Here is a 22,505-nt window from a genome sequence, read left to right on the forward strand (position 1 = left end):
ACTTAGGGCTGAGTACATGCTTGATTGTGGGGTGTTTCCCTACTATCAGATTGTGGTGTTTTGCAACTGTCCCCTTCCTCTAAATACTGTTGATTTTTAATATTTTGTAGCTAGTTTGCATTGCTCCATGTACTTTGTAATGCGCTTGATATACAGTTTAATTTTGCTTCTCCCCTGCAGAGAAACCTCCGCCACCTGTTCGAGTTCAGCTTGTTCGGGCTAATACCAACTCCCTGGAGGTCAGCTGGGGAGCTGTACCGACGGCAGACACCTATCTTTTGCAGCTTCAGAAGTACGACATTCCTGCGGCTACAGCAGCAATGTCACCCACTGTTAACCCAGTTCCTTCTGTGCCAGTCAACCCACCGAAGAGCCCTGCTCCTGCTGCTGCTGCGCCATCCGTGCATCCTATGCAAACTGGCATCACTCTCCTTCCACAGGCTGCCTCGCTGCCCCCTACAACTGCCACCATCCAAGTCATGCCATCAGTGCCAGGAAGCCCCTTGCCAGTTTCTGTAGCCCGAGCCCAGGGTAGGTTTTTGGTGGTCTCCAACACCGCAGTCTCTCTGATCTCTGTTCTGTCACATTAAAGTGGTGAGAATGATTGTGTGCAGCATCAGCTGTACAGCTTCTTTAAGTGACTGTAGTCCTAGTGCTGTGTTTCCGCAGATTGTTCCAGCGCTGTTTCTCTTCTCCGCGAGATCTGTTTAGTAGCGCTGCCCCATCTTTTTCCTGTTATCCACATTGCTTTCTTTTATTTTAATATTTTATCTTCATTGGGTTTAAAGCGAAATGAAAACACAGTGGGACCAGGGAGCTGATAGTGAGATTTCAGGTGCCCATGGTTATAAGGCCAGTGATCTGCAGTATGGTGTCCCTGTTGTATTCCAATGTTGATGATTTCACATGTGCATCTGGTTTATTCACCTCCTTCCCATTCCTTCTCCACAGTTCCCACGGTTTTGAAAGTCACTGGTCCTCAGGCCACCATGACTACGCCTCTTGTGACCGTCCGACCCTCCTCCCAGCTTGGGAAACCAGTTACAGTGACATCTCTGCCTCCTGGAGTGCGCATGGTTGTACCAACACAAACTGCACAGGGCGCGGTGAGTGAAACTCGACTTGTTCATTACTATCAAGACTTGGTATGGTGGTTGTAAGATCGCACTGAGCATATTTGCCAGCTAATAAATGACTTTGCCTGCTGTTGTCCAGCATTGTGGAACAAACCTGTTGCTTTATATTAGTCTGTTTGTTCAGTTGTTGGCTGTTCCTTACATCCACGTGCAGCTTTACAGCAGGGCTTGAAAAATCATTAAAATGTTACTAGAACTGCAGGTTGAGTAATTTAAAAAATCTACTTGGCCTAACTGTAATGTAGTTGACCCGTAAACGGGTCTCAAATTGTTTGATCCTAGAGAAATAGTTTAGAGTTGCCTTTTTGTTAACTCTCACATATGATTGCTCCTTCAAATATGTGAGCTCAGTGTTTCTGCAGTACATAAAAACCTCTTTTGTTTAAGTTGACTAAAGGTTGCTGCATGCATCACAAGAATCTAGCCCACATACCCATGAGGTCTAGCCCACCTAACCTAGGACCTCTTAGTTTACTACCAACATTGCTGTCAGGGCAGGAGTGTTTCTCAGTTTGTTTCAACACTCAGTTTTAATAAATATATTACTGAACCATGATGTGGTAACATATCGTCGTCTACACACAGTAACTTTCCAAGAAATGTCCAAAAACCTCTCCACTAACTTGCAGCTTTACTGATAAAACTATATAGTGTATTAACAATCTGTGAAAATTGGGTTTCAGAAAACCTATCCTTTGCACATCAACATGTAAAGTATTTTGATTTGTCTTCATCCTATAAAAATGTTTTCATCACACTGAAATATAAAAAAGGGCTTTGCAAACATTTCAAAATATATTTCAGTAGTTGTGACAGTGTAGTCATTTAAATGTTGTGTGTTTAGGAAAAACCTGACACTATATATCCTTATTTTAAATTCAAAGCAGCAGGTCACACAGTTCACTTTACAAATTCCTGCAACTCTGCAGTCAGAAGGAAAATGAATCCTAAAAAAAACTGACTTGTGGTCTCTGTCTGTGAACACAGAGCTTAATGTGACAAAAGATTTAAAGGCATCTTTTATTGCCCCTCCACTTTTCAACTGAACAGAACACCTGTTCAGTGTCAACTCGCCAGAAAGGATGAGTAAGTATTAAAAATAGCTCGACCTGATCAAATAAGATGCGCCGGCCAATGCAAGTGGTCGATCCTGTACAGGAACTGGAAAGGAGGGGGGGGGGGGGAGGGAATGTGTAACTGCAGAACCCCCAGACCAGCTGTTTTCTCCCTGCACAACTTTGCTACTGGAGAAGACAGAATAAAGAAAACCCTCCCTAAAAGTGTGATGGCTACAGTAACAAACGTAGGTTCTCATTTCTTGGGCTCTAAACACTTTGTGCGTGTTTTAAGGTGTTGCCAGTCTCAGGCTGCTTGTTTGTTGTGGAATTACAGGGCTGTATCCTGAGAAATCTGGTAACTTTTATTGCATGTGTATCACAAGCAGGCACTGAAGTTTATGCATGCATTGTGGAGGTGGTGTGCGTTAATCTGAAGCAGGTGAAGGCGTGCCTTAATGCACATTGCCCTAGTTGATACTATTATAATTCCATCAGTCTGGACCCTTCAGTACGGTTTTTGTTTTGATGAACGTGTGCGAATTCCCAATCCTTTAACAGTCGCTTGTTTTTCTCGCTGCAGGCGATCGGGAGTAGCCCACAAATGAGCGGTATGGCAGCCCTTGCTGCAGCGGCGGCTGCCACCCAGAAGATCCCGCCTTCGTCTACCCAGGGCCTCATGACCGTTCCCGCTGGCACCACCATGGTGAAAACAGTCACCATGTCTCCCGGTGCCACCACACTGGCATCCAATATGAAAGTGGCCTCCTCACCAATCATGGTATTAACCAGGGTGCCGAAGGGGGAAGAAAACCATCATTTCTATTTGTCGCTAACGTTGTGAAAGGGAAAGTCTACTGTTGAGCTAGCATGTGGGATGCAGGAATGTAGTTTTTACCTGTGAATCTTAGCATTGCTAGAAGGGATTGTGCAGTGGGGGCACTCATGGACTGGTATTTCACAAAAAGCCTTCCTATTTTCAGCTTGGCTTGAAAGGACTGTTTTTAATAGCTATGTTGCCTGTAATATGCCAGCTGAAATGTTGGTGTGTTTTTCCTAGGTGAGCAACCCAGCCACACGGATGCTGAAGACTGCTGCTGCTCAGGTTGGCACCTCCGTCTCTTCTGCTGCCAACACTCAGTCCCGGCCCATCATAACAGTCCATAAGTCTGGTGCGGTGACTGTGGCGCAGCAGGCCCAAGTGGTGACTACCATGGTGGGTGGTGTCACCAAAACCATCACTTTGGTGAAGAGCCCCATCTCCGTCCCTGGAGGCAGTGCACTGGTGAGACACATTGTTGTAGTACACCTGTTGTTCTTTGTAGGGTCACTGCCATGTGTGCTTGGATGTTTGTAAGTGGCAGCCATTGAAGGGAAAGTTGAAATGGTTGCTTACGGTGAAGACTGACACAAATAGTGGAGGAGTGGTATCCATGTCCCAGTCAGTTTGAAGGTGGGTACTAAGTTCAAGGCAGTTATCCAGCTGGAGTGCTGCTGGCCAGGTAAGCCGCTATTCCAAAGACTTCAGTTCGCTGGAACACGCTGTTGTGTATGTGGCTGAGAATATGAAACTATTATTTCAGGTTAACTGTTCTGTGTGAAAGGAAAACATGCTTGTGCTCCTCTGAAGATACAACTTGCATAAATAGCAAATCAATTAAAAAAATATGTATATCTCATCTCTAGATTTCCAACCTGGGGAAGATGATGTCAGTCGTCCAGACCAAGCCAGTTCAGACATCTGCCATCACAGGACAGGCGTCCTCTGGGCCTCTTACTCAGATCATTCAGGTGCGTCCATAACATTTGGGCTGGTTGTTCCATTATCCAATAGTTTGCTCTTCATAAAAAAGATAATAGCCGGATCAGTGGCTGAAACATTTGTTTTTATATGTAATCAGTCTTAGACATGTTGTTGAGCGATACCAGCCTGCTGGGCTGCCCAGTAGAAGGAATTTTTTCCATTAGTCTGTCTTTGGAGTTCATAGCCCCTCCACTGTTAATGCGAATTCTGCCTGTTTCAGATGTCTGTACTTTCTTGCCACTGTGCTGTTAACTGTATTTTCCGTTTCTTCATGCCAGACCAAAGGGGGTCTACCCGCTGGGACCATCTTAAAGCTGGTGACCTCAGCAGATGGTAAGCCCACAACCATCCTCACTACAAGTCAGGCTGGCACTGGCACAAAGCCCACCATCCTGGGAATCAGCAGTGTCTCCCCCAATACTACGAAGCCAGGAACAACCACGATAATTAAAACCATTCCAATGTCGGCGATCATCACGCAGGCCGGGGCTACAGGTACGGTGTACGCTTCCTTATTAAGTGTTATTTGGGCTGTTGTAATACAGTGAAATTGAGCTTAATCAGTAGATATCTACGTTACCTCTGCCTGGGGAGGTCTAGTTTCCCGGCTGCATTTACCATTGCTCTGTCGATCGGGGATTCATGGTTTAAAGCTGTGTAACAAAATAAAGAACACACTTCAACATTGATACAATATATTCAATATATTATAATTTGTGGCAGAAGTTGAAACAATATACCCCCTCTGTGGGTATTGAAAGTTAATCTCAGAAAAAATCTAAAGGTTTCTCATGTTCACTGCAACAGATGTTAGCATTTGAAGGACTGTAATCATGCAAAAGGAAACATGTTTGCATGTTGAATAAACTAAATCAGTTTGCCTGGATTTTTGGTTGAATAATGGAGCTCTTGCAATGTTATACTTGGCCCGTGAAATAAGTTGATAATATTTCTGCCTTTGCTTTGATTTAGAACGTGAATACACTGGCCTTTAAAAAAAATAAAAAATGTTTTTCTTCTCTCAAGGTGTAACCAGCTCTGCTGGAATGAAGTCTCCCATCACAATCTTTACTACTAAAGTTGTGACTTCAGGCACTGGCACACCGGGCAAAATCATCACCGCGATGCCCAAGCTCACCACGACTCATGGACAGCAGGGCTTGACTCAGGTCAGTCTTTCAACGTGTGCTTCCCGGTTGTCTGTATCAACCTTACACTGAAACTGCATTGGTCAGTCCAACAGTGCAGTTCACAATGCAGTTCACCGGTTTGCCTGTGTGATCTCTATCTCGCTCGTCTAGATTCCTTCTCTACCGCATGTGTTATTGCGTTGCTTGTCATTGTACAGCTTCTACTTAGGCTGTAGCACTGGAGTGTCAACAGTTGCCAGCTCAGGAAATCCAAAACGCGTTACATCTTGTTGAGAAGTCCATGGCGCTTCAACATTGGATTGTTCGTGTGTTTGCTTTCTTGCATTTTTACACATTGGGTTTAAAGTTCTCTGTACTTTAATAACTATGTTTTAGAGATAAAAAACATCTTCAACCCACCTTACTTACAGTTTCTTTCTTTTCGTCTGCAAATTAACTGGCTTCCTGCTTGTCCCAGTGAGCCAAGTCCGATTTCTGGTTTAGATGTAGCAATTGAATAATGATTGAGCTGTTATCACACTTCAGTTTACAGGTAAATGCGGCTTTTGCTTGTTTTAGGGTTTCGCTACTTTCATCATTATGGTGAATTGCTGCTCGTTTCTCTGGAGAACCGCATTCTCTCTGGGGTGGTACTTTTGCTGCATGTTCAAATCTACTGGACAGTGTGAAAGTCTAACAGTGCCCTTTCAAGCACTGCCTCAAGTAGTACTGGAGAGATATTGGATTGTGGTCCTTTGACAAACCTTGTATGCGGAGTGTCCACTTCCACTGCTCCTGTGTAGTGACAGCGAGGACAAGGTGCACAAAGGGCTCTAATGAAAAGGAACCGGTCATACTATCTGTTCAGTTCCTCAAGGCTGTCTGGGTTTGACAGATGGTGCCAATAAGGAGGGAATTTGTGAAAGGATCCCCTCCCTCCAATACACAATTTAAAAAAATAAGGCGCATGGAATCATGGAAATTCTGTCCGATTTCTGCCTGGTTAGTCAATCTTTCCTGGTAGAAAGGAGTTTAGCAAAGCAGGATTGGCTCCTCTTTCGCCTTTTCTTGGAAGTAACAAGATCTCAGACATGAGACAGGTGTGCTTTAGACTAGAGTGCCGAGGTAGTCACACCACAATTACAGGTGACCCAAGATTCCTATTGTATAGGGCCTCCTATTTTTTTTTTTTTCTAAATAATATATTAGATACTTCGACACAGCTCATTGCTTCCTAGAAGGCTGTGAAATCGAGGGTAGGTCACCCGACCAGTTCAGGTCTGTCGCAGCAGATAGCCTACTGTGGTGGGTGACAATGATTTAATTACGGTACCATTTAGTCTGCATGTGTTACTGCTGCTATCTCATGAAAGATCTTTTGGCTTGGATCCAATTCATTACGCAGATGACACCTAATTGAGTTTTGTGCTACAGCTAGAAAAAAATTACACAGGGAAGTGTTCAAGTCGGTCTGACAGCCCCGGACAACGGGATCGCTAAAAAAAAGAAAAATCAGAAGGCTAAGATACGTGCTTCACTAGCTTGCTGGTCCAAAGGCTTACAAATAGTTCCCCTTAAAATGCTCTGATTTAGTCTCATCCAGTGAAAGCCTAGAAGTTTGAATGAATAAATGTGACCTTTGGATTTCAAATCACAAGATAGCCAGAGCAGGTTTATTTTCATTTCAAGACTCTTGCAGTTCCATTTATCATTTCGGCTTCGCTTTCAAGATGTTTTAGTGCTTACTTTATATTGCTTAAATAATTCTGGTGATATTGTAATTATATAGAGTGTACTATCCCTGATGAGGCAGTAAAAGTGCTTTTTCGGCGAGTATCCTGCTACTCTGGAACCCGAACACGATTAGTGTTGGATTAGTATAGGGTACTATAAATTGTTAATTTGAGTGGCGGACATGGAGTCTTTTAATTTGATTGAATGAATGGGATAGAGGAGGGAAGAGCCTGGAAAGTGGTGTTTGGGACATCATGGTAGCTAAAGAGGTGTGGAATTAGATAGAAGTGGGAAGAATGTGAAGAGGGTTATTTGGGAGATCATTGGAGTAAAAGGGGACTGAGGTGAGCCAAGAATGTATTTGGGGGAAGGGGGGGGGGAGAGGGTGGGGAGAAGGGGAGTCTAGGAAGGGTTATTTGGGAGATCATGGTAGTAAAATGAGGGTTGGGGTCAGTTGGAGAGTGGAGGTAGAAGATACATTGAACGGCTAGGATGAGACCGCGTAGTGCATTGGGGAGAGTTAAGAGTTTTTTTCCCTTCTACAGAGGAATAAAGTAATAAGTATACAGATGCAAAGATAGGGTTTACACGTATAGGGAAGGTAATATATCGAGGTATAAAATTCCATATGTGCATGATACAATTATGATCATATTCACACATGGTGATAGAATAAAATAGAGACCCATAAGCATCTATGCAAATAACTTTATATGAAAACTTTGCAGTGACCTATGGACATGTTAAGCATAAATATATATTGATCATAAGTAATCTATACGTTTTATAAGCTGATCTGAAGAATATATATGTTCGATGGCATCTGTCGCTGTAGATACGCATGTTCTGCAATAGCTCGCCATCTGGTGTTGGGCCGGAGTGTTACAAGTTGTTTTTGTTCGAAGAAGTCTTTCGAGTCACGGGACCGAGTGACTCCTCCTTTTGTCTCCATTGCTCATGGGCGTCGATTCCATCTTCGATTGTTTTTTTTTTTCCGCCATCGGGTTCGGACGTGTTCCTGTCGCTCCGAGTTTCGGAACGGAAAATTAGCTAATTTCGGAAGATTTTCGTCGGTATTGTTGCGTTCGGGATCGGCGTACTTAGATTCCACACCGCATCGAAGATCGAAGAGCTCCGGTGCCCTTCGGGGTAGTTTTTCAATCCCCCGTCGGGGCCTGGTCGGCCCGACCGCGTGCTGAAGAACGCCGATGGAACGGACCCCGTTCCGTTTCTGCCCCAAATGCCACAATAAATACCCCTACACAGACCAACACTTGGTCTGCAACCTGTGCCTGTCACCTGAGCACAGCGAAGACACCTGCGAGGCCTGTCGTGCGTTCCGGTCCCGAAAAACACTCCGAGACCGTCGAGCCAGAAGACTTCAGATGGCGTCCGCACCGACAGCCCAACAGGAGTTCGAGGAACAGGAAGAGGAAGGTACCTTCTCGATCCAAGACTCAGACTCCGAAGGATTCGACGATACACAAACCGTGAGTAAGACGTCGAAAACCACACAGAGAAACATTTACAAGGCCCAGGGGACGCCACTGCCATCCGGCCATGGCTCCACCCATAAATTCGGTGACCGACCGTCGGCACCGAAAAAGGCCCAAACAGTGCCGAGGTCGTCCGACTCCGGTCGAGACACCGGCACGCAGCCTTCTCGGGACCGAGAAAGTGCTGGAGACAAGCCTCGACACCGAGATGCCGGTGTGGACACGGCTCGACGCCGAGACAGCGGCACCGAAGCAGATTGACGCCGAGAGGTTTCGGCCCCGAAAAAGAAAAAAGTCACCTCGGAGCCGAAAAAACACGCAGACAAGGTTTCGATGCTGAAACAAACTGCAAGCGACCAAGCTTCAGGCTCTTATACAGAAGAGCACTCGCTAACCTCCCAAATGCAAAAGCATAGGTTTGAGGAAGAGCTACAAGCAACTGATGTGGACCATACGCAAAAGCGTATCTTCATACAGCAGGGGACAGGAAAAATAAGCACCCTTCCCCCCATTAGGAGAAAGAGAAGGTTGGAGTTCCAGACTGAACAGACACCACAACCAAAAGTGGTGAAAAGAGTTACCCCACCACCCTCTCCTCCGCCCGTGATTAACGTCTCACCAGCGCAAACTCCATCACACTCCCCAGCTCACACCACCATGAGCCAGGGTGACCAAGATCAGGACGCATGGGACCTATACGACGCCCCAGTGTCCGATAACAGTCCGGAGGCATACCCTACGAAGCCATCTCCACCAGAAGACAGCACCGCGTATTCTCAAGTGGTGGCTAGAGCAGCACAATTTCACAACGTAAGCCTCCACTCAGAACAGGTCGATGATGATTTTTTATTCAACACACTCTCCTCCACCCACAGCTCATACCAAAGCCTGCCTATGCTCCCTGGTATGCTCCGGCACGCAAAAGACATCTTTAAGGAGCCGGTCAAAAGTAGGGCAATCACACCAAGGGTGGAAAAAAAGTATAAGGCGCCTCCTACAGACCCAGTTTTCATCACTACACAGCTGCCACCAGACTCTGTCGTTGTAGGAGCAGCTAGGAAAAGGGCCAACTCTCACACATCTGGAGATGCACCACCCCCAGATAAAGAAAGCCGCAAGTTCGATGCAGCTGGTAAAAGAGTCGCAGCACAAGCTGCAAACCAGTGGCGCATCGCGAACTCCCAGGCACTACTTGCGCGCTATGACAGAGCCCACTGGGACGAGATGCAACATCTCATTGAACATCTGCCCAAGGACTTACAAAATAGGGCAAAACAAGTGGTTGAGGAGGGACAGACCATTTCCAACAACCAGATCCGCTCCTCCATGGACGCTGCAGATACAGCTGCACGGACAATTAATACATCTGTAACTATCAGAAGGCATGCATGGCTCCGAACGTCTGGATTTAAACCAGAGATTCAACAAGCAGTTCTCAATATGCCTTTTAATGAAAAAGAACTGTTCGGTCCAGAAGTGGACACAGCGATTGAGAAACTCAAAAAAGATACGGACACTGCCAAAGCCATGGGCGCACTCTACTCCCCGCAGAGCAGAGGGAATTACAGCACATTCCGTAAAACGCCCTTTCGAGGGGGGTTTCGGGGTCAAAGCACACAAGCCAGCACCTCACAAGCAACACCGTCCAGTTACCAGGGACAGTATAGAGGAGGTTTTCGGGGACAATATAGAGGAGGGCAATTCCCTAGAAATAGAGGAAGATTTCAGAGCCCAAAAACCCCTACTACTAAACAGTGACTCACATGTCACTCACCCCCTCCACACAACACCAGTGGGGGGAAGAATAGGTCATTATTACAAAGCATGGGAGGAAATCACTACAGACACTTGGGTTCTAGCAATTATCCAACATGGTTATTGCATAGAATTTCTACAATTCCCTCCAAACATACCACCAAAAGCACAAAATTTAACAACACACCATTCCAATCTCCTGGAGATAGAAGTGCAGGCACTATTGCAAAAGAATGCAATCAAATTAGTGCCAAACACACAAATAAACACAGGAGTTTACTCACTGTACTTTCTGATACCAAAGAAGGACAAAACGCTGAGACCAATCCTAGACCTCAGAGTAGTGAACACTTTCATCTAATCAGACCACTTCCACATGGTCACACTACAAGAAGTATTGCCATTGCTAAAACTACACAACTACATGGCAACTTTAGACCTCAAGGATGCTTATTTCCATATACCAATACACCCATCGCACAGGAAATACCTAAGGTTTGTATTCAAAGGAATACATTACCAATTCAAGGTACTGCCTTTCGGATTAACAACCGCACCAAGAGTCTTTACCAAATGTCTAGCGGTAGTCGCTGCACACATAAGAAGGCAGCAAATACATGTGTTCCCATATTTCAAGGCCCATTCGTTCATAGAGTGCTCAAATCACACAAATCAGATCATACAAACCCTCTTCAAACTCGGGTTCACCGTCAACTTTACAAAATCCAACATTCTGCCGCGCAAGGTACAACAATACCTAGGAGCCATAATAGACACATCAAAGGGAGTAGCCACTCCAAGTCCACAAAGAATTCTAAATTTCAACACCATCATACAACGCATGTATCCAACACAAAAGATACAAGCAAAGATGGTATTACAACTCCTAGGCATGATGTCTTCATGCATAGCCATTGTCCCAAACGCAAGACTGCACATGAGGCCCTTACAACAATGCCTAGCATCACAGTGGTCTCAAGCACAGGGTCACCTTCTAGATCTGGTGTTAATAGACCGCCAAACTTACCTCTCGCTTCTGTGGTGGAACAACATAAATTTAAACAAAGGGCGGCCTTTCCAAGACCCAGTGCCACAATATGTAATAACAACAGATGCTTCCATGACAGGGTGGGGAGCACACCTCGATCAACACAGCATACAAGGACAATGGAACGTACATCAAACAAAACTGCATATCAATCACCTAGAACTTCTAGCAGTTTTTCAAGCACTAAAAGCTTTCCAACCAATAATAGTTCACAAATACATTGTTGTCATGTTGTCTGTTTTGACGAGAATGTATTATCTAAACAAGCAGGGGGGGACGCACTCCACGCAGTTAAGCCTGCTAGCACAAAAGATTTGGCATTGGGCAATTCACAACCAAATTCGCCTAATAGCACAATTTATACCAGGGATACAAAATCAACTCTCAGACAATCTCTCTCGAGATCACCAACAGGTCCACGAATGGGAAATTCACCCCCAAATTCTGAACACTTATTTCAAACTCTGGGGAACACCTCAGATAGACTTGTTTGCGACAAGGGAGAACGCAAAATGCCAACACTTCGCATCCAGATACCCACACAAACAATCCCAAGGCAATGCCCTATGGATGAACTGGTCAGGGATATTTGCTTACGCTTTTCCTCCTCTCCCTCTCCTTCCTTACCTGGTAAACAAACTCAGTCAAAGCAAACTCAAACTCATATTGATAGCACCAACTTGGGCAAGGCAACCCTGGTACACAACGCTGCTAGACCTATCAGTGGTACCCTGCATCAAATTGCCCAACAGGCCAGATCTGTTGACACAGCACAACCAAAAGATCAGACACCCAGATCCAGCATCGCTGAATCTAGCAATCTGGCTCCTGAAATCCTAGAATTCGGGCACTTACAACTTACCCAAGAATGTATGGAAGTCATAAAACAAGCCAGAAGGCCATCCACCAGGCACTGCTATGCAAGTAAATGGAAGAGGTTTGTTTGCTACTGCCATATTAATCAAATACTACCATTACACACAACTCCAGAACATGTAGGGGGTTACTTGCTTCACTTACAAAAATCTAACCTAGCTTTCTCTTCCATTAAAATACACCTTGCAGCAATATCTGCATACCTGCAGACTACCTATTCAACTTCCCTATATAAGATACCAGTCATTAAAGCATTCATGGAGGGCCTTAGGAGAATTATACCACCAAGAACACCACCTGTTCCTTCATGGAACCTAAATGTTGTCCTAACTAGACTTATGGGTCCACCTTTTGAACCCATGCACTCCTGCGACATACAGTTCCTAACCTGGAAGGTGGCATTTCTCATCGCCATTACTTCCCTAAGAAGAGTAAGCGAGATTCAAGCGTTTACAATACAGGAACCTTTTATACAACTACACAAAAATAAAGTCGTCCTAAGGACCAATCCAAAATTTTTGCCAAAGGTTATTTCACCGTTCCATCTAAATCAAACAGTGGAACTTCCAGTGTTTTTTTCCACAGCCAGATACCGTAGCTGAAAGGGCACTACATACATTGGATGTCAAAAGAGCATTGATGTATTACATTGACAGAACAAAAAACATCAGAAAGACTAACCAACTATTTATTGCATTTCAAAAACCTCATGCAGGAAACCCAATATCAAAACAAGGTATAGCCAGATGGATAGTTAAATGCATCCAAATCTGCTACCTTAAAGCTAAACGACAGCTGCCCATTACACCAAGGGCACACTCAACCAGAAAGAAAGGTGCTACCATGGCCTTTCTAGGAAACATCCCAATGCAAGAAATATGTAAGGCAGCCACATGGTCTACGCCTCACACATTCACCAAGCACTACTGTGTAGACGTGTTATCCGCACAACAAGCCACAGTAGGTCAAGCCGTATTCAGAACATTATTTCAGACTACTTCCACTCCTACAGGCTGATCCACCGCTTTTGGGGAAATAACTGCTTACTAGTCTATGCAGAACATGCGTATCTACAGCGACAGATGCCATCGAACTGAAAATGTCACTTACCCAGTGTACATCTGTTCGTGGCATCAGTCGCAGTAGATTCGCATGTGCCCACCCGCCTCCCCGGGAGCCTGTAGCAGTTTGGAAGTTACCTTCAATTATTTATATATGTATCATCTCAACCTTAAATAGGTGCATACTTAGTCACTCCATTGCATGGGCACTATTACTACAATTCAACTCCTACCTCACCCTCTGCGGGGAAAAACAATCGAAGATGGAGTCGACGCCCATGCGCAATGGAGACAAAAGGAGGAGTCACTCGGTCCCGTGACTCGAAAGACTTCTTCGAACAAAAACAACTTGTAACACTCCGGCCCAACACCAGATGGCGAGCTATTGCAGAACATGCGAATCTACTGCGACTGATGCCACGAACAGATGTACACTGGGTAAGTGACATTTTCATTTCAAACCATAGGTAGTATATATGTTTTTACAAAGATATCTGTTAAAAGTTTTTCCAGCACTTGATCTTTGCATATATTCTCGTGGTTTAATCATTCTCTGTTGTCAGGCTTTGAAGCCCTGGTAATCTTAAATGGCAGCAATTGCTATTAAAGTGGCTGTAGGCCTCAACAACCGTGTTTACTAGCACACCCACCTCATTTGAAATAATGAAAACTTCAGCCACTGAGCTGGAAGTGCTAACTCACCTAGAGCCCACCACAGCTCATATTTCTATCACACATCTAGAGCTTAATTTGAGCTGGTTAGGGCCAGTGTCACTTAATTTCCTCCATCAGGTATTTCCTGAGAGCTAGAAAGGGGAAAAAACAAAGTGGAAAGACTGAGGAAGAGAGACAGAAAAAACATCACAAAGTCCAGGCAGGATCTCTCAAGAGTGGGGCAGGGAGAGTGTCTGGCACTGGATTAAACGGGTATGTGAAGAATTTAAGACCACACAGCCTTGGTATTTGGCGTGCAGAATTTATTTGCACCATACATGAGCTCGTGCTGAGAGCTTTGTCCACTGGCTCTCATTATTATACAAAGTAAGCACTGCACACCTCGTGTGTCAGGGAGCCCCCAAGGAGAGCTCTGTTACGTCTCAGTGACTTTATGCTGTTCCTTTTTCTGGTTTGCCCTCAGACTGAACCAGCCCTATCTTCTGCTCGAAGAGCTGTACACTGTTATCAGAGTAAATCCTCTGAATAACCTCTGCCTTATGGGTCGGGGAGACCTCTTCTCAATCTCCTACTCTCATCATGACTGACAAAATGGGGGGAGGGAGGGGATCTATGCGGTTGATCCACTTAAACAGTGTGACTTTTCCTTCTAAGACGTTTAAGGATGGGGGGAGGAGGTTACCACTGAGTCTTGGAGAAAACAAAAAAATATATCCTCTCGGGGGAAATGCTTCTTAATATGGGTATGATTAATTAAAAAGTGCCCTCCAAGCACTTCCACGTAAGCAGCGCCCAAAACAATTGTTTACATAATTAGACTTATCTAAAGCACATGCATCCACCTCACATTGGGGGGGGGGGGCTTTTTCCTCTGAAACATACTCCAGGAAGGACAAACACAAACCTGTGCGGAAAAAGTGTGAAAATCAAATTCTAATGATGTCCTGTTTCAACTGCTGTTCTCACTGATGTCTTACGTCCTCATCGGTGATGAAGGGAAGACCATTGCCGTCTGCAGGTTTCTCGTTGCCTGTGGGGACCAGCCTTGTCGATGACTGAAGAGGTTATCGACAACACTCGAACACCCCAAAAATGTCCTTCAACATCAGTATAAGACTGCACTGTCGAGGAGGGGCTTTCCTACTTTTTCACCCAATCCTTGCCAATCCTGATTCTGAACTAGAGGCAGATCTCAGTCCGCCTCCTAAGCAATCTTCTTGTTCTCATGGTGCACTATTATTTGAGACTGCATTTAGTTGGTGGAGTCTTTAGTCACCGTACAGCTTTATTTTGTTTGCCTAATCATTGTTGCAGCCACTTGAGGCCCCAATGTTGTATTTAATAAACATGGAATAAAACGAGAGAATCTAGTTTAACTCTGCAGGGTTAAACCAAAAGTGTTAAAAATGTCAGCATCAAAATGCTGTGGAGAAGTTGTGTTTCAGTGGGTTGCTAGAAGTTGGGGAATACCTTGCTTTAAGCTGTAAGAGTCATTTTAACTGATTTAGATATTCCATTAACACCCACATTGCCTCCCTCTGTGACAGACACTATAAGGTATTTTGAAGTATGCTGGGAATCCAGAATGAGTACTGAAGGTCCAACCTCATTTGGGTTCTAATGCATGAATGGGTGTGAGGCAATCTTTACAGTTGAGTAACAGTTAACTATTTATACCCTGCCTGAACACCGAGGCTGACTCCGGGAGGAACCTAGACACTTGCAGAGCCTGTGGAATTGTTAGTTTCAGTGACTTCAGCAGATAATTGAGCAGGCTGTAAAGCACATTTTGTTTACTATGCTTTGAGGATTCAGCCGGGGGAAATTCATCACTAGACAGGGTGTGTACTTGCCAGTTCATTTCCAACCTTCTTCTGAGCTCGGATTACCGACCTGTTCACAAGAGGTTCCATTTATTCCTGTTGTATATGCCAAGGTTTCCATGTTGGGCTGGAGTTTTGTAAATGGTGGGCATGCATATTTTATTTATTGTGATTGTTGCTGAAACGAGGGTTAAATTAGAAGTATAAACTGAGTTTTAAGATCTGGTTTCACTGCAGTAACTTCAAGAACCATAAACCTAGCCTTACGTTTTCTCTTGTATGCATCGTCTGTACTGCAGGTGGTCCTGAAGGGAGCTCCTGGGCAACCCGGCACCATCTTGCGAACAGTACCCATGGGTGGCGTTCGTCTAGTTACTCCTGTCTCAGTCTCTGCTGTTAAGCCTACTGTTACAACCCTTGTGGTGAAGGGCACAACAGGTATGTGTGTTCTAAATCTGCCTGCTGCCACACTTTCCTATTTACGCTTTTCACTTGGTGTAGTTTCTTTGCTGGTCTTTATAAATTGGAGTGAGTTTTTTGGCCGCATATGTTGTCCAAACCCATGGAAGCCTTTCAAAGATATTTCGCTTTATACAGTCTAATGCATCAGTTTGCACACACTTTTTAAGTTACTGGCCTGTTCTACCACTCGTGCTAATTTTAACATCCGATGTTACCAGAGGGTATAGCTCCATCGTTTTTCACATGTGCATTTAATGTTTTCTTGTATATTATTCATCATTGAGCCTCCTGAAAACTGTTTATCAGATCAAGGATCCTGTAACAAATGTGGTGTGTCAGTGCTGTAGCTGCTTACATCACCAATCTAGGTGATCTTCGCTGCTGACGTCTCTTGTAGGACCTTCATTCCCACCTTAACAGTTGGTGTCCATGCTGCGTACAGGCCAGGATTGCAGATCGAGGCACCAAATAGGCACGGTAGTGCCACCGGATATGCTTTGATGAAAGCATCGCCTTCTGCACTGCTCAAGTTCCAACCACTCTAGCATCTAGTTTGGGCTAGATGTTTTAGCCACCTTCACAACCCAAAAATGGTCACATGGCTTTCCACAGGATCGATTCGGAACAGGGCTGGTTGTCAGCAGAGACTTGGAGATCTAATTTCATAAGCTGTGAATACAGTTGGTTCAGTCAGTAAGAGGTAGCAGAGAAGCTGTATGTAAGGGTCGATCAGGTTCTGAACTCGCTAAAGCCTTTCAGGAGAAGGCCTTCCCTTTTTTTTTTGAACAACTCACAGTACAGTGGCAAGCTTCATCATAAGCTTGTCCCCTCTATAGACTGTATCGGGCGTGCTTTTTACCCACCCTCGAAAGAGCACTGAAGTCATCTTTGGGGTTCTAAAATGTAACATTTCCTGCACAGTACCCTAGTTTTTATCTTCAAATTTACAAGTTTTGACACCTTCACATCCCAAAAATGGTCACGTGGCTTTCCTCGAATAAATCAGATCCTTAAAGTTACCCAAATTCTTCTAGTTATAAGTTTTATCAAAGCACATTTCACCAAGTCTCATTCAAATAAAGCATTAATACAAACCAGCCCAAGAGGAATTCTTATTATTTTGGTGGTAGGAAAAAGGGAGCAAGGTCAAATTAGTTGTGTACATTTCTCTCACTTTTTCATTACTTTTTTTAAATTAATTGCCGTTTTCTTTCATTTCACAATTTTTGCGTTCATTTCAGTGTCCAAACCAAGCAATCGTGCGTGTACTGAGGTCGGGATATACACCCAGCACACTTCCCTCATTGCTCTCAGGTCCTTCACATCATTTGTGAGCCTCTTCAGTGATAGGGAGTACTTTAGCGCACGTCCCAGGATGGATACCGACTTAACGTCATCATGTTGAAACGTGATAAGAACCATCCACTAATTGAAAAGATACTGCTTCCTGTCTCTCCATTCAGGGGCTGGAGAAAGTACCTAGGTGGGTCTGAGGACGTGATCCATTTCAGAAGTGAGTATAGACGGGTATGGTTCCTCTCACAGAACTCGTGCTTTTTTTGCTGACGCACTCCTGGTGTGTGGATTGGTGTTACGGATGGTCTTAGCATTGGAGGGCCGTCTGTAAAGTGCAGATTCTCATCACACCTCTCTGCGGCGCTTGTAGCTTCACCTATTCCCATGGTGGGTGCTGCTCCAGGATCCCACTTGACCTTGAAACTGAAGAAGCATCCCTCCTGCTTTGTGATGCTAGTACACCTAAGATCTAGTCCGGCAGCAGTATTCGGAAGGGTTGGAGCCTGAGAAGGCATACAGACTGCTGGATAATTCTGTTTTGGCTGCCTAATGCAAGCCAAAATAGCTATTGGACACCTAGTATCCTGCTACATGGAAGATATCCAGAAAAGATTGCTATTGGTGCACCTCCTTTCCTCGTCTTTAGGTGTCTTGTTTTATTGCTGCCTGTACAAGTCCTCGTGCTCTCGAATGTATGCACAAGCTTAGTTGCCAAGAACTTCATGATGCATTTTGAGTCGAAGTTTACTTCTTTCCAAGCATATTCTTTGTTTACGTTCTTTTCTCGCGAGAGCCTAAACGGGTGTAGTACCTTCTTGTCCATTAAAATTCCAGCCCACAGTTTGACGTGGACTGTCAGTGAAACTATTTGGTTACTGTTGCCCGTCGCTGTCGTGACACGTCTGCTAGACCGCCGTGTATCCCCATGCCGAGATAAATGGGCAATGTGATGTTCTGCACTTCTCTTGCATTGTTATTGTTGCTCATTTGTTCTTTCCTCATGGTATTAATTTGTTTGGTTTGTTGCCTGTTTTTGAGTTGAGTAAAATGCTAATGCTGTCCAAGGTATGTTGTGTGGACTAAACCCTTGTCTTTTTGAATAGGTGTGACAACGCTTGGCACAGTGACTGGTACCGTTTCCTCTAGTTTGGCGGGTACTGGTGTACACACCAATGCTTCTCTTGCTACGCCCATAACCACCCTGGGCACCATTGCCACACTCTCCAGCCAGGTCATCAATCCCGGATCCATCACAGTCTCTGCTGCTCAGACAAACCTCACCGCTGCCACAGGACTTACCACCCCCACTATCACTATGCAGGTATGTTATTGCATTCAAGAATGCAACTGTGCAGTCACCAGAGGAAAGAGTAATTAAGACCATGCCTACCTTCTAGCCCTAACCAAATGCAAATGCTTAGACAGCTTTTTCACACAATGAGGACCAAAAAAAAAAGGTTAGAGCTAACCATGAGGGTTATAGGAGCCTCTTCCAAGCTAAGACCAGTGGGGGATGGTTGTTACTGTTGCCCTTCAGTTGTGTTTAGTTTTTCCTGGGTCTGTGTGGTTCAATGCAATGGAAGTGTGTTGATCTTTGGTGTCTGATGCAGCTCACTGGTGTTATTGTTGTCTGCCTCATAGTAAAAATCCACTTTGACCCCCTCTCTACTGGCAACTACATTGAGCTCCACCTTGCTGTGATGCTCTGATATTTTTGGTTCACTTCCTGCACAGGTCCGCACCTCTCTAGGTGGCTGACGTTTCTTCCATTTGTGGATTCGAAATTAATTTGAGATGTGGGTTTGACTAAAGTTGCTTGTGAATGAAATTTGGACTTCTCAAGAAGCTGTGGATGAGTGAGTTAAGTCGCTAGCTTAAAATTCCTCCTAAGTCTGTAGTCCTAAATCATTAATGAGTAGGTTGAGTTTACTAAAGGAAATACAGCTGGTTAGTTTACCACCTTGTCAGGTTTGTCCGTCTGTAGTGACCACTGTGACTTGCACCTTGTACTGTCTGAGTGAGGCACAGCAGGAAGGCCAACGTTTGAACTTTTTGATGCTTGTTGAAATGAGAATGAAACACATGCAGACAGTGTTGACGAGTGTTCCAGTTGGTGCATGAGATACTTGTTTACAAGTCTAACAGTCCAGCATCTGCACGAAGTTTGCATGTTTAGTTTGTCATCTCTGTAAGTCATAACTAATGAAACTTAATTTGTGTAAAGATTTCTCCCGGTATATTACCTGTAAAATATCCTCTCCAGGCTCTTTGGCTTCTAGTCATGACACATTGGGATTGGAACCTAATTGTCTTTTCTTTCTCTGCCTCTCACAGTCCCTCTCGCAGCCCACTCAGGTTACTTTGATTTCTGCACCCAGCACCGTGGAGGGTCAAGGAGTTCATGACCTTCCCATGTCCATTCTGGCGTCGCCTACAACGGAGCACCCCACCGCTACTGTTACAATCGCAGACTCTGGGCATGGGGAGCAGCCAGGCACTGTAACCCTTGTGTGCTCCAATCCGCCCTGCGAGACCCATGACACCGGCACTACCAACACTGCCACCACATCAGTGGTAGCCAATCTAGGAAACCTAGTGCAGCAGCAAGGAATGATCCAGTTTGTCTGTGCCAACCCGCCTTTTGACACTCAGACTGGCACGCTTGTCACTCAGCAGAATGGCACCGTAGTCCGTGTGTGTTCCAATCCTCCATGTGAGACGCATGAAACACACACCACCAACACACCCACAGTAGCCAGTGCACTGATGAACTCTGGCCAGACTGGCACAGTGCAGCAGGTGTGCTCCAATCCTCCGTGTGAGACGCATGAGACCAACACAACCCCTACTGCCACAACTGCAACTGCTAACATGGCTATCGGGCAGTCAGCTACTCTTCAGCAAGTGTGCTCTAATCCTCCGTGTGAGACGCATGAGACTAACACGACCCACACTCCGACCACTGCAAGGTCAAACATGGGCAACCTGCCAGCTGAGAACGTGCAGCGAACAAATACGATCCCACCATGTTTAACCCACCAAACGAACTCCACTAGTACAACTATGACCGCTTCAGCTAGTAGCAGCATGAGCCAGTCCAGCAACCCGACACAGCTTGCTTCTACGGTTTTGGAAAATGACCACAAAGAGGCAAAGGCAGTGAGCACCAGCCCAAGATCGGAGACTCTAAAAACTAAGACAACACACACACCGACCACTGCAAAGTCTAACATTGGGACAGGACTGTCTGAAAACATTAGGCTTGGTGAGCACCCTCCCTGTGAGACACATCAAACTAACTCCACCAGTACCACAATGAGTGTCTCTGTTGATGGTGAGCAGCCATGTGGGGATGAGTCTTCTGAACTGCCCGACACGCATTCAAGCGCTGTCAAGCCAGCGTGTTCCAACCCTCCATGTGAAACGCCAGAGACCAAAACAACCCAGACACCTACCAAGGTAAAGTCCAACAATGGCACAGATATGCCTCAGAATGTGAAGAGGCTGTGTCTAACTCTTGAGACTAGTTCCACCAACACAACCATGACTGCTACAGCAGCAACAGGCACGAGACAATCTGGTCAGGTTCAGCAGGTATGCTCCAATCCTCCCTGCGAAACCCATGAGACCCACACCACCAACACTTCGACAACATCAACATCAAACATCGGTGCAGGGCCACCTGGAACAGATCAGCCCGGTGCAGTTCAGCAATTATGCTCCAATCCTCCCTGTGAGACCCACGAGACTCAAACCACCAACACCTCAACCACAGCAACATCTAGCATTGGAAGTGATGCACCACAGCCCCCTGCTACCCTGCAGCCACGTGTGTGTTCTAACCCACCCTGTGAAACACACGAGACTGGCACTACGCAAACATCCACCACTGTGACATCGAACATGGTAAACCAAGGTGAGTCCTAGTCTTTGTAAATCTCACAATGGCGGTGGGTTACGGGGTTGCACTATGATTGTGAATAACAAGCTTGGTTCAGTAACGTGCCTTTGGCTGGCGAGTGATTGCATTTCAGAGCTGAAATTGTTGGCACAGCTGGGTGTGGGTAAGCTAGGTGTAGGAAGTTGGCTCTGTATATACTATTTCAAAGTAAGAAATAGTGTGCACAGAGTCCAAGGGTTCCCCTTAGAGGTAAGATAGTGGCAAAAAGAGAATTATAATGCTCTATTTTGTGGTAGTGTGGTGGAGCAGTAGGCTTATCCGAGGGTAGTGTTAAACATTTGTTGTACACACACAGGCAATAAATGAGGAACACACACTTCGAGACAATTCCAGGCCAATAGGTTTTTGTATAAATAAATGTTCGATGGCATATGTTGCTGCAGATACACATGTTTAGCACAGTCCGCTGCCTGGTGTTGGGCTCGGAGTATTACAAGTTGTTTTTCTTCGAAGAAGTCTTTTTTGGTCACGGGACCGAAGGACTCCTCCCTCTTCGGCTCCATTGCGCATGGGCGTCGACTCCATCTTAGATTGTTTTTTTCCGCTGTCGGGTTCGGACGTATTCCTTTTCGCTCCGTGTTTCGGTTCGGAAAGTTAGTCAGAATCTCGGAAGAAAGCGTCGGTATTGTTCCGTTCGGTATCGGGATAGTTAGGTACACCGATCATCGGAAGACTTTGGGGTAGCTTCGATTCCCCCATCGGGGCCTGGTCGGCCCGACCGCGTGCGACATCGAAGCCGATGGAACGGACCCCGTTTCGTTTCTGCCCAAAATGTCACAGTAAGTATCCTTATACAGATCAGCACTTGGTCTGTAACTTGTGCTTGTCCCCCGAGCACAAGGAGGATACCTGTGAAGCCTGTCGAGCCTTCCGGTCCAGAAAAACACTCCGGGACCGAAGAGCCAGGCGTCTACAAATGGCATCCACGCCAACAAAACAACGTTTCGACGACGAAGAGGAAACTTTCTCGGTTCCGGAATCAGAATCCGGAGACTCAGACGTCGAACAACTGCAACAAACAGTGAGTAAGACGTCGAAAATTAAAACCATCGAGAAGACAAAAGCCCAGGGGACGCCACTGCCAACAGGCCATGGCTCGACCCATAAGACCGGCGACCCGTCGAAGGCGCCGAAAAAGGGCACGCCCATAGCGAAGACACCCGACTCCGGTCGAGGGACCGCCATGGAGCAAC

The 22,505-nt window shown here is 45.5% G+C and overlaps 1 protein-coding gene across 2 annotated transcripts in view; it reads left to right on the forward strand.

The window, feature by feature from the left end:
* HCFC1 (host cell factor C1) overlaps positions 1 to 22,505 on the forward strand; it is a 97,530-nt gene that overhangs the window by 24,514 nt on the left and 50,511 nt on the right. For both annotated transcript variants that reach the window (XM_069209465.1, XM_069209466.1), the window contains exons 8-17: positions 181 to 531; positions 952 to 1,106; positions 2,775 to 2,972; positions 3,252 to 3,476; positions 3,878 to 3,982; positions 4,274 to 4,490; positions 5,022 to 5,164; positions 15,893 to 16,031; positions 18,455 to 18,672; positions 19,686 to 21,267. In XM_069209465.1, the coding sequence (XP_069065566.1) occupies positions 181 to 531; positions 952 to 1,106; positions 2,775 to 2,972; positions 3,252 to 3,476; positions 3,878 to 3,982; positions 4,274 to 4,490; positions 5,022 to 5,164; positions 15,893 to 16,031; positions 18,455 to 18,672; positions 19,686 to 21,267 (3,333 nt within the window). The remainder of the gene's footprint in view (positions 1 to 180; positions 532 to 951; positions 1,107 to 2,774; positions 2,973 to 3,251; positions 3,477 to 3,877; positions 3,983 to 4,273; positions 4,491 to 5,021; positions 5,165 to 15,892; positions 16,032 to 18,454; positions 18,673 to 19,685; positions 21,268 to 22,505) is intronic.

The sequence above is a fragment of the Pleurodeles waltl genome, chromosome 10 (assembly GCF_031143425.1).
Source record: "Pleurodeles waltl isolate 20211129_DDA chromosome 10, aPleWal1.hap1.20221129, whole genome shotgun sequence".
NCBI classification, from domain to species: Eukaryota; Metazoa; Chordata; class Amphibia; order Caudata; family Salamandridae; genus Pleurodeles; species Pleurodeles waltl.